The sequence below is a fragment of the Pelmatolapia mariae genome, linkage group LG2, assembly GCF_036321145.2.
Source record: "Pelmatolapia mariae isolate MD_Pm_ZW linkage group LG2, Pm_UMD_F_2, whole genome shotgun sequence".
NCBI lineage: Eukaryota > Metazoa > Chordata > Actinopteri > Cichliformes > Cichlidae > Pelmatolapia > Pelmatolapia mariae.
The window spans coordinates 3,314,636-3,326,527 of NC_086228.1; the positions used below are offsets into that span (position 1 = coordinate 3,314,636).

General features: G+C 41.7%; 1 protein-coding gene across 2 annotated transcripts in view; it reads right to left on the minus strand.

Annotated features, from left to right (window-relative positions):
• Positions 1-10,387, minus strand: part of gria1a (glutamate receptor, ionotropic, AMPA 1a) — a 73,165-nt gene extending 62,778 nt beyond the window's left edge. For both annotated transcript variants that reach the window (XM_063490357.1, XM_063490364.1), the window contains exons 1-2: positions 10,091-10,387; positions 9,823-9,957 (exon numbers count right to left, since the gene is read on the minus strand). In XM_063490357.1, coding sequence (XP_063346427.1) covers positions 9,823-9,957; positions 10,091-10,178 — 223 coding nt within the window. In that variant the 5' untranslated portion in view covers positions 10,179-10,387. The remainder of the gene's footprint in view (positions 1-9,822; positions 9,958-10,090) is intronic.
• Positions 10,388-11,892: the final 1,505 nt, after the last annotated feature.

An 11,892-nucleotide genomic window follows, 5' to 3' on the forward strand; every position in this document is an offset into this window, starting at 1 on the left:
AGAAATTTACACTTCCTTTACTTGGCTGGCTTACACTGATAATCCTAAGGTTTGGTACTTTTCTGCACTAGGTTTAAAGTATCCTTTGGAAACATGAGTGGAATGACACCAGCAGGAAGGCAGCTGTCACATGAGGCAGCAAAATACACCACCTTCACAAGGGTGAAGGGTCACTCAATCAACCACAGAGCACTTTGAGGGGAGATAAACACATCTGACACCAGACACTGCTAGGTGCACAGTTATCCTCCACTCAGCCACCCATGGCTAATAACTGCCAGATAATGCATGTAATAAAAACAGAGAGCATGTTGTGGTCCCTCTGGTCTCATCCATCTTCAGGAGAGCTAATCAGCTATGTTAATGAAAGGACGAGCAAAAGAAGTCAATAACCGATTCAATCAGACCGCACATTTGTATGCAAGCATTCAGACCTCATTTTTCTTTTAAGGGTAAAAAACAATACCCCTTCATAAACGTTAAGCTCTAGCTCAAAAATATTTCAATAAAAAAAATAAAAAATAACAACAATGTCTCACTGGGTTTGACAAGACAGCGTATCACACACAGATCGTGCTTGTAAAGAACCCCTCAGGTGATGGGGTGGAGGTGGCCTACTCTGCGAGCCCTCCAACACAGCATGACTCACACAGTGCAATCAATCTCCTTCTGCGCAGAGGACAGGGACCCAGGGGACCAAAACACAGCACCAACCCGGATCTGCATGAAAGTCTCCAGACATGACTGCGTAGGAGGGTTTCGCTGTCAAAGCAGTTTTCAGTTGCATCGCCTTAAAAATCCTGAAAAATCTGCCAACGAGTATTTTTAGTCATAGCGCATTGTAGTGGTAATTCTTTGATCCATGTATGTTCCAGAAAATCTATACTTAAGAGTTAAGGGAGTCAAAACTGGTTCAAGAGGTTTTGAAAAGGGCGTTGGTTTTTTGACAGACGGCGATTTGTTGCTCCAGAGATTTGTTGTTTCCCAGGTTAAACAGCGTTACCTTCCCAAGCTCAAAAGAGATGTACTTCCTCAACAAAAGCAATAAAATTGTGTTTTGCAACAAAGAAAAAGGGGAAATTGAGACAGAGGATAAAAAAAGAGTGGCTGAAGCAGTAAGAAAGGGGGCAAAATAAGGAAAATATCGACTAAATCCAGAGAGGAAGACACTGAACTCTGGGGGAGATGTGGGACCAACAGCTGACCAACCAAACAGGACTTAGATTGTAAGTCAGGGCGCACTGGATTCTCATGAGAGTTTATATTAGTTGAAAACGGGGCCACGGAAGGTTAATAAGGATGAGCAAAAAATGAAGTGAGTCTTGAAAATGTAGGTGACAGCAGACAGAAGGCAAAGAAAGAGAAGCACGGGTGCCTGTGAGAGGAAATGATAAGGAGAATGCTGCGAACAAAGAGAACAGATGCCAGCCTAGCAGTGGGAAATAAAGGGACCACACAGTGAAATCTAGATCTCTCCTATTTCCTCTAAGTAATAAAACAATGGCACCGCATCGCCTCATTAAATGGGTAATCGAGGGTGTGAGAGCACTCCCCTCCGCTCCGAACATCTCTCTCTCTTCTGGTGTCTCACTCTCTAACCCTTTCACGCCAAGCTATTGTCTCTCCTTCTTACTGTTTCTCACCACGTCTCCAATCTGGTTTGCTGCGGAGCCCTGCCGCCTGCTGAACAAATGCTTACCTGGGCAACGGGTCAGAAACATAGCCCAGACCAGCTCCTGTCAGGGGGTATGGAAACTCCAATTATCTCCTTAACAATTATCCCTTCGCAATTATCTCCCCATCTGCGTATCAGTGTCGACAGGTGCAGAGGGACGGTCCCGCTCACACGCTTTCATTTCTCTGACAGGGGAAGTGATGGAAGTGGATATGAGGGGCAAGAAGAGCCAAACTCGCAACCTGCAAGCTAATTCATTAGGAACCTCTGTATGAATTATAAACCTTCTTCAACAGATTCCAGCCGAGCTCGTGGGAAATGATTGTGGTCACCGCAAACCTGAGCAGAATTTATGAGCACTGCAAAAAATCATTTCTATCTAGAGCTGCAAAAGCAGAAAATGTATTTATTTGAAAAAAAAAACACACACCCAGCAAACATTTGACTGTTAGTGCTTGATAAATGAATAATGTTATAGCCAGTTTTTTCTCAGTTAACTAATTGAGCCATTGACTCCAACTTGCAGATACTAGAGACAATCAATAACAGTACAGGACAAGGCACCTATGGATAATTCATGGATTAAATCCGCTACCCTGATGTATTTAAATCTTGATATCGATAACTCCGTAGAGTGGATTAGTCTCAGGCGTTTGAGAAACTGTGTACACATGCAGTTACACTACAGAATGTATGCAGCTCACAGGGTTGACAGATGAGTTCTATTATTAACACAAGAATACAAAAGCAAAAGCGCAAGGAATTAATTTGAAAGTGTAAAAAGGAATCAGCTGAACATGAGCCATATAAGGAGATCTTTTGCATTTGAGTGTGTGTGTGGGGGTTGAGGACTAGTAACAGGCATCCAAAAGCAATTCTGAAAGGGGTGTCAAGAAGAATTTTGAACACCTCAAACTCATTCCATCATCTCAAACGGAGGCATTGCAGAGTTACACAGAGTAAGGTGTTGTGTTGGTTATTACTTTTAAAATGTCACTGAATGTTTTTTTCAGAAATTGTGCTGGCTGTGTCTGATGTTACCATGTGAACCATGTGAATCTTGTGTAAAATGGCAATTTGAGCTTGTATAGGCTAGACAGCTCATGCGCGAGTATTTAGAGATACTCCAGTGCTTAACAAAAATAAAGTAACGTCATTACTGAGGAAATATAAAGTTGTGGTTGTGTGTGTTAGTCACAATATTGGAATTTTAAACTTGCTACAGATACTCAGGAAAATACTTCATATTTGATACCATGTGGAAAATGTTAAGAGCCATTTTTATAATGATAAACATAATGAATAACATTATTTTTATTTTGCACTATTGCACCTTTCCCTGTGGAATTTCCATTGATGGATAGATGGGTGATATACATATAAATCTCCCTTTCAATGCATTTATCTGTCTGATTTGTAACACTTCAGCCACACAAGTTAATGCACCTACACATAAGGAAATATACACCACAGTCTAAGCTGGGAGGCAAAATATGAGATGATGCATGATTTTCAGTTTCATTTCTTGCCTTTTCTGCTTCTGCAACTTTTAACAACTGTTGCAGTTCTTGTGTCACTTTTGTGTAATTTAGTACCACGAGCATCTGCGCAACTGTGCCAACGACAACAGCAGTTGTAGTGTGTGACACTGCTTAATATGCTTGTAGGCTTTGTTCCTCATTACAGTACACAGAGGCTCCTATAATGCACTGTATGACAAAAGAGGGACTCCGCTTCTGTCTTTGCTGCAAAAACATGACAGCTGCCATCATCAGGCGCTCGTCCCTCCACCCCGCAACACAAATCCTGGTCCTCATCCGCGAACACATTGTTTTCTAATTGCCAGCCCCAGACGTCTCAGCTCAGACCTCCACGTCCCAGCTCCCATTACCTCCAGAGGCGACAGATTTGTTTTAAATACTTGGTGAGCTTGCATGAATACAGAGGAGGATCTGGAGTTGGTTTAGAAAGACAATGAGGGGGACAAATTGAAACAGAGTGGACACAGTCATCAGTAACGTGTGCGTGTTTATGGGCTAAATAAGATGTGTGATAAAGGCTGTGGTCTTGTCTTCACAACACAATTTGGATTGCCGCAACTGGCTGGTCAGTTCACTTTCATGTGGCAAGTCTTTCTTAGAAAAAGTCACATGAGGGTGAAGATATTAAATGACAGGTTGCTTATTTTCTGTTTCGCAGCCATTACTCTCTTCTTGCCTCCCTCCCCCATGTGTACATTCCCTCTGTCTTTCTTGTACAAAGCAACACAAGCGCACACGCACACACGCACAGAACATGGGGAAAAAAATCTACCCCCCTCCTGCTCTGCATCCTATCACTCTGCTGCTCTGGGAGAGGTTTTGGCTGATCTGCATTGATTGCTATGGGCCTTTCTCTATCCTCGGTGCTCTGAAGCAAGAGAAGAAAAAAAAACAGAGTCTTCTCATTCATCAAACCAGCACCTGCCAGACTCTAGCCCAAGAGAACTGCCACAAGTTTTTTTTTCTTGTTTTTTTCCTTTTGTTTTCTTCTTGACAAATAACTGTGATGTCCCAAACAGTCAGAAGGGAGCAGTGATCTGCTTTTTGTCTGCCATTTTCAATAGCAAATTGAATACTCTGTAATCCCTCTGAACATGCATGCACTGTGGAAGTCAGTCACCACAGATGGACCTCAACTACTGATACAATTGCTACAACAGGAAAAAAAAACCCAAATACAACATGCCAGAGCTTCACTGACACCAGCCACCGGGCTTGAAATTGCAGCTTAACCCCCTACACCCCCACCACCACCCTCTTCCACTCATTGCTTTCACCCCAACTGAGACATGTCGGTTTGCACCTAGAAATGGAAAAGAGTTAAGGATGCCATCTTTTTCTTTTTTGAAGTTTCTCCTATGGAAAGCTGAACATTTCTAAGCATTATAGTGTTTAACAGAGTCGGTTCAATTCTCTTTTTTCTGTCGGCTTATTATTACATATTTATGCTTATAACTCCACGGAGTGATAGCTTTGGATGTGCTGCATTGAATAATACATTAAATGCATCTGCTCAAGCTCTGTCTCTTGTTAGCTATTGTGTGTGTGCGCAAGGGTGTGAACAGAGGATTTCACAAAGCAGTCTCACATGCTCACACACATTTCTTTTTTATAGTCAGACTATGGTACTACACTGATGGGGAAAACTTGAGCCATGTAAATGTGGCAGCGGGGAAAACACAACATGATGGCAAAAGTTATCTCAAGGTAAAGAATTTTTGTCCACCAGTTTGGTTATTGGAACGTAACTCTTATTGATATAAGCGGTTTGACATGGGATTGTAGCCCCAGTGTTCTGGATCACAAGTTAGACTTCAATTCTTTTAATTTGCTTTTTTAGTTAAGGGGTCACACGCCAAAATGTTTGGGAGATATTGATCTACATTTCCATATTTTGCATTTTGCACTGAGGCAAAAAATGTTTACCCACACAACAGTGAAAACACACACTAAATTTCAATCAGTGAGTAGATGTGGTTACTACACTCAGAGTTTTCCTTTTTGTTTTACTTGACGTGCTTTCTTTATGGCTGACAGACACCCCATATTTCCTCCCATGCCAGACTTCTCAGTCTCACTTCCATTAAAGCTCCTATAGTGACAAATTCAAGAAGCTATTTCACAAGCTTTCACTTCTTATGGTATATGAAAAGAAATTATCCACACGAGCCTTCTGAAAAAAAAAAGAGTCAAAAACAGCGCTCCTTTTTGTTTTAGTCCACTTTAGTTCAATTTTATTGATATAGTGCCAAGTCACAGCAACAGCTATAAACAGTTGTGCGACTATATCGTAAGGCAACAATACAGAGAAACCCTAACAATCAGATGACCCCCCCTCTAAGCCAGCAAATGGTAAAAGTGGAAAGGAAAAACTCCCTTTTAACGGGAAGAAACATCCAGCAAACCATGCTCAGGGAGGTGCAGTCACCTACCATGACCAGTTTGGGGTGATAGGAGAGAGACAGGGCAAAGACATGGTGTGGAAGAGCCAGTGATTAAGGATAAACTAATAATAGTCAATAAAAGAAATAATAAATCACCAATTTTTGATGTTTTTTCTGAGGAGTGGTTGCTACAATTAATTAAAACTTGCTTGTTTGGTAAGTCCTTATTATGTACATGTCAGACTGTTACTCCACGACCCATGTAGGTATAGTACCTGTTTAGTTTCTTCCCATAACTCATATCCTCACTGATACTGTCTATGTGATACTATTTGATTTACAAGCAGCACATGACCAGTCCCAGTTTTGACCAGTGCCCCCCCAACCACCACCACCCCGAACCCACACCCCCATCTACGCTCTATTGATCAGCTAGGCAGGCTTCCACAGAGCGCTCACTTCATTGATCATTGCCGCCTCACACTCACTCTCTTTAGGTTTTTAACTGACCCTCAGAGAGCTGGGGAAAATACTGCTATCTACATCACACTGACAACGCATATCGTGTTTTCCATGAACACTAATTAGTCCTAAAGAAAGGTTTATTGTCAAGATGGCTGAACGTGACACAAAATCAAATGTAAGTTAGGTGCTGGTGAAGCAAAACATATATTATTGGAAATTCCACATTCTAGCTTTGCTGCTAAGTGCAATGTTTTTAATTCATTTATTCTTTATTTGATTTTTTGCCCTCTTTTTTCTTTTTACATTTTTAACCAAATATAGCCAAAGATTAGTTGTAAGTCTTACCGCACATCAAAGTGAAAAACAGAGCGGGAGCCTGCAGAGACTTTGACATGAAGCTAGTGAATCAGTGACATCTGCATTATAAACCAGTAGCAGATTATGGTAATGTGATATCTAACTGATGGGTGACTAACATTCTCTATCTATGCTGAGCATCCCTGGCAGCTATTTTAAACGACGCAAACGTATACAAGGAAACAGTCCAGCAAGCACTTTTACTGGAAATGTGAAAACACTGCAGTAAAAAGGCAATATTGCTAATTCTGTTACTTTTTGACTCGCTTTTGCCTGTCAACGTATGATGGAAGAGGAGAGAAATGCAAATTAGCCTCACATTATGCAGACAGAGATGCCATCGTTATTATTACTACCCCGATGACTCCACATGCGGGAAATAAAATGAACCACTTTGCCCATAACATTCAGCGTTTTATGGCTTTCTTTATCTCTTCTCATTTTCTCTGTCACCTTTGCCCTACTTCCAGCCACCCGCCCCTATTCCTTTGCTCTTTAGGCAGGTGCCAGCGAGTGTGTGTGTGTGTGTGTGTGTGTGTGTGTGTGAGAGAGAGAGAGCATGTGTTTGTGGATGCTGTGTAGACTTGCTTCTGGAGGAAGTGGCTGGTCATAAGAGCCAGCTGATGAGCATCACCCTCATCCGGAGCTCCATTCATCCCGGTGCACAAGGGCCCATTCACCCTTCTGCTTTTCACACTCACGGACCCCAAGAGCCCCGGGCACATTCCCACAGTCACACACTTACAGAGGTGAACTGTCAGTCACTCGAGACATCCTAAATAGAAAGGGCACCCAGATGTAGATTCACGCAAACCAAAATTCCTCCACGTTGGCACACAAAATGGAAATCCAGGAATAGGCTGCGTTTCTCATCTGACTCATTATAAACAAGCCCCGGAGCCTTTCCTTTTTCTTCTCAAACATGTCTCTATAGCCTCCACATCCAAATACTTTTGAGAGCAAGTGACACACAGCAGGAAGAGGTGTCATTTTCATTTTTGTCATCTCCTTCCACTGCGAATCTTTCTGACACGCTTGTACCGTAGCCCATCATCATACCCATGGACTGCAATGATGTGCATGACATGGGAGGTGGGAGGGGGGGTCAAATTTAAACATCAAAGACAGGAAAGGATGGGTAGATAGAAAAGAAAAGGAAAGTCTGTGTGCATCATCTGCAGCTAAAAGAGAATAGATCTAATCAACTTCTGGTAAAAGTTGGATAATAGCAATGACCCTTGACTGAATTATTAGCACCAAATTACCAAAAACGTTAAGCTATGGGTATTTGTGTTGTTTGGCAGGATGTCTGTGGATATCTAAGATTTATATTTTTAAGAAAATATGTACAATTTAATGGTTTCTGGAAGCAATTCTGGCAAAAATAGTGAAAAAAAAGACTAAGAAAATCTAAGAAAAAAGGCAGACGAGAGCCATCTTATTGTCCATCTGAGTTGTTCTTTGTGCTGATGTCTTGCCACTGGCTGCACGCTGTGACAAAGACGTTAATGTACCACACCACCACCACCAGCAGCAGCCTCCCTACTGCGATAGGATCCATGTTTGATCCACTGGAGAAATCCCTGCAAACATTCAACAGCAGCCTGCCTCCTATATTTTACATCACGCTCCCTTCTGAGCAGAGGACAGTCTCTTTAATGAGGGCATCTTGGGTGTGTTTACATTTCATTACACAGCGCTCCCTGGCTCTGTGGCCTAAATGGCTGAAGGGTGGGGGGAGTTCAGGGGGATGATGGGTGAAATATCTGCTGTGGACTTTGCAGGTTTTGCAGTATTTCCCACAGGACACGCTGCAGATGGATGTCTCTGTATAGGTTGTGATTCATAAAGCGTGTGGTCTTGAGAACAGGTCATAGCATGAAGCTTAATGATATATTTTGTTAGACTCTGACAGATGAGGGTAAATTTCCTTTCAGTGGTCGTGTTCAGCTTTCAGCAGCAGCCAGCACCTGATGTCTATAAATCTACATGAGTGCCGCTGCACGTAATGCTTTATTTCCAATCCAATTTTAAGCTCATAACCGAATCTCATAAGAACGACTACAACCACATTACATTAAAACTCTGAGTCAGAATACCATTACACTTGCATTTCGTGTCTTTATAAATCAACATTAATTTCTCTTCATTTATATCATTGCTGCATACATTCCGGCAGGGAAGTCATAAAGACCGGTTTTTGAATTGCGGGGAGGGTTCAGAGTGAAAATGCAACGACTCAAAGTGGGAGCAGGAGTAAATGTCTGTGGATGAAGCAGTGTCACACACCTGCCAGACAGACAGACAGGGTTGTCAAAGGGTATCTCCTGGAAGTGTACGACTTCACTACAGAGAGCGCGAGTGAGCCACGGGCAAATTCAGAGGAGTCGAGGATGAAATGAGAAAAACACAGCTGAAGAGCCTCAAGGGCGACAAAATCTTGTCAGAATACAAAGGAAAGATGAGAGCAGGGCTAACAAAGATGAAACAATTTAGACTGACATTTCTTTTGCACAGCTCAGACACGGAGCTATTGTTGGTGTTGGCATAATGACACACATTATCACCAACAGGAGAATGGCATTCACACTGCTCTGACTATTGGGTTTCACCAGCAGGACTTTTAAACTTCCTTGATGACCATAAATCCTGCATCCCATTGTCAGAGAATCTGGCACACTGTTTCTCACTTGAGTTAACCGAGGATACGTCTGCCTGTTCCAGATCCATATTAATACAAAGAAGGAGGAGGGTGAAGTCCCAAAAGTTAAAACGTTTATTTTGTGTGCTGGTGTTTGTGAAGCTTTCAGGGTGGGAGGGTTTAATAGTCTGTGTTCTGCCAGGAAAAGATAATCGGATTGTGATCCGTGGCTAATTAGAAATGCATTTGGAGTATTTTCTTTTTTTTTTTTTCTTTTTACCCTCCTCATTGTTTGGAGAGCCATGATCTGCGCTCTGACTCCTTGTTTTCTTTATCGGTGTAAAGAAGGCGCACTGGGATCATTGGCAGCCGTTTTAAAAATCATATACGAGGAGCCATAAAAACGAAAAACCTGTTGTTACATGACTGAAGGAAAGCTGTCGCTGTCGCAGAGGTTGCTTTCAAATCCCCGCGGCTTCCCCAGAGCGCAAACCACGCTGCAATCATGTAGAGGAAAACAAGTCCTTCGCGGTCCCACGCAACAGTTAATAAGATAACCTACGAACACACGCTTTGCAGTAGGCCTGTATTAAATGCAATTACAGCCTACACAGGCTTTTTTCCCCCTCTTCTTCTTCTCTTCTCTTACAAATGGAGTTGCAAGCGCTCTTTACAAAGTAAATAAACGGATTTAAAGATTAGGTTCAATAGGTGGACTACATGGACGCGTATGTAATCAGTTTCCACCGAGATACTTACAGGCATATGTCATAGAGAAGCTATTCCCCATCATGACCATATCCACCTGCGGCACCAGTTTGGGGATGTCCTGGTGGTGAGAGAGGGCGAACCGAAAAACCTCATATTCGTGGGATCCGCTTGGGAACAATCCTCCTGTTGAGAAGCAAAGAATGAGGAGTTAATGTAGTACACAGCGGACACGAAGAGGAAAAAAATTTAAAAAGAGACACCGACTTAAGTTGAATCAGAGGTTGTTTTTTTCTCTCAGACAAAAGGCCATTCTCACCTATATTGATGTTACTTGGAAAACTTGAGCTTGAACCCAAGCACATCCCCAGTAAACTGGTGTAGAGGATGGTGAAGCTTCGCTGCATATTTCCTTTTGCATTGGCGAAGGGAAAAAGAGCCGAAATCCAAGCATAGGTTTTGTCCGTGTGTGAAGTTAAATCCCCCCGCTTCTCCTCCACTCCTATCGCCTCCCCTTAGAGCAGCATTTGCACCGACATCGATTCAACAGCGAGACAATTATCGCAATGGCGAGAGGAGGCACCTTTCTCTCTCTTCTTTTTCCTCTCACTGCTGATGCTCTCTTGTCCTTGGTTGCTGCTGTATGAGACGGAGAATGACTTCAGCATTAGCCGCACTGCAAAAAATAAACCCGTTTTGAAAAAAACAAAACAAAAAAAAAACCCAAAACCCTAAAAAACTGTTGAACCTAAAGACAATTTTAATGTATTGCCTTTTACCCTAAACACGGATTTCCCCCCTCCACGATATAGCGAGATAACTTCAGTTATTTGATATATAGAGCAAATTTTGGCTTTTCAAAGAAATATTTCGAGAGCAAGTGTCACTGCAACAAGTCTGGGCAGCGCGCAATAGTAAAGGAAATGACACAAGGACAGAAGCGAGCATTACTTAAAAAAGGCTGCTTTGGACAGGAAACAAGTAGCAATGTGTCACTCGATAGGAGGATGTTACAGCTGGAAAAGAAAATGGAAATTTTCACACTCATTATTTGACTAATGACCTGCGGGTAAATATTTTTTGCAGTGTGCGCCTTTGGAGCGCACGCACAGGTCCCCCAAGAGACGCACGGGGTTTAGATATTCGTTCGCTTCGTTGTGGAGCAAATATATCAACACTGACAAGACAGTGTTTTTGTAATGTCACTTGTATTTTGTAATAATTTTTGTGCCTGCAGATTTGCATTAAAAAGTAAATGTATAACCCATATACCATCTAAAAACAAACGTATTTCAAAGACGTAAAAAATGAAGTTTAAACTGGATGAATGCGAATAAGAATTAAGTTTATTTGATATCTGTCTGCTTTTTAAAGAATATAATCTAACAAGGAAAGGAAGCCCAAAATAACATGACTGGTTAGTCCTTAAGTCCCTAAATTTCAGCATGTAACAAAAACAGTGTTAAGTCCTTGCACTGATCAAGCTCATGTGGCATGGTAAAGAAGTCCTGCTGCTAATAGGCACTTTGGTGAGGCTGTTTTCTCATCTTCTTCGCCATATAGTAACTCTATAAGATACTCTGTAAATGATATTCCGTAAAACCACAAAGGACATTTTCAGCATTGTTTGCACTTCATTTTATTTTGACAGCCTTACTTTGTTAAAGAAGTCGTGTTAAATCACTTCATGCCTGCTCTACAGTATGTACAGTTATGAATACAAGATGACACTGTATTAGTGTATGACGTGTTTTGATGGGGTACTAAGACAATGCAGCTAACAAGTGTTTTTTCAGCTGGAGCAATATTGTCTGTAGGCTATAGTTATAATTACAGAAACATATTACAGTCTCTGATGTTTGCTGTCATTGATTACCATGTTACTGTAAACCATTATAATAAAACGCTGACATTTGGAAGAGGAACAATTAGAGGTTTTAAAGTGAGGTGAGTCAACTTTGCTTGGTTGGTAATTTAAGATTAATTAACTTTTCACATATACAATACACACTTCTTTTTTTTTTTAGCATCACTTCCCTATCCAGGACCATACAATAGACAATGACAACTTGCAAAGGAACCAGCTGAGAGATAAGTGAATCATTAGGTAACCTAATGGTT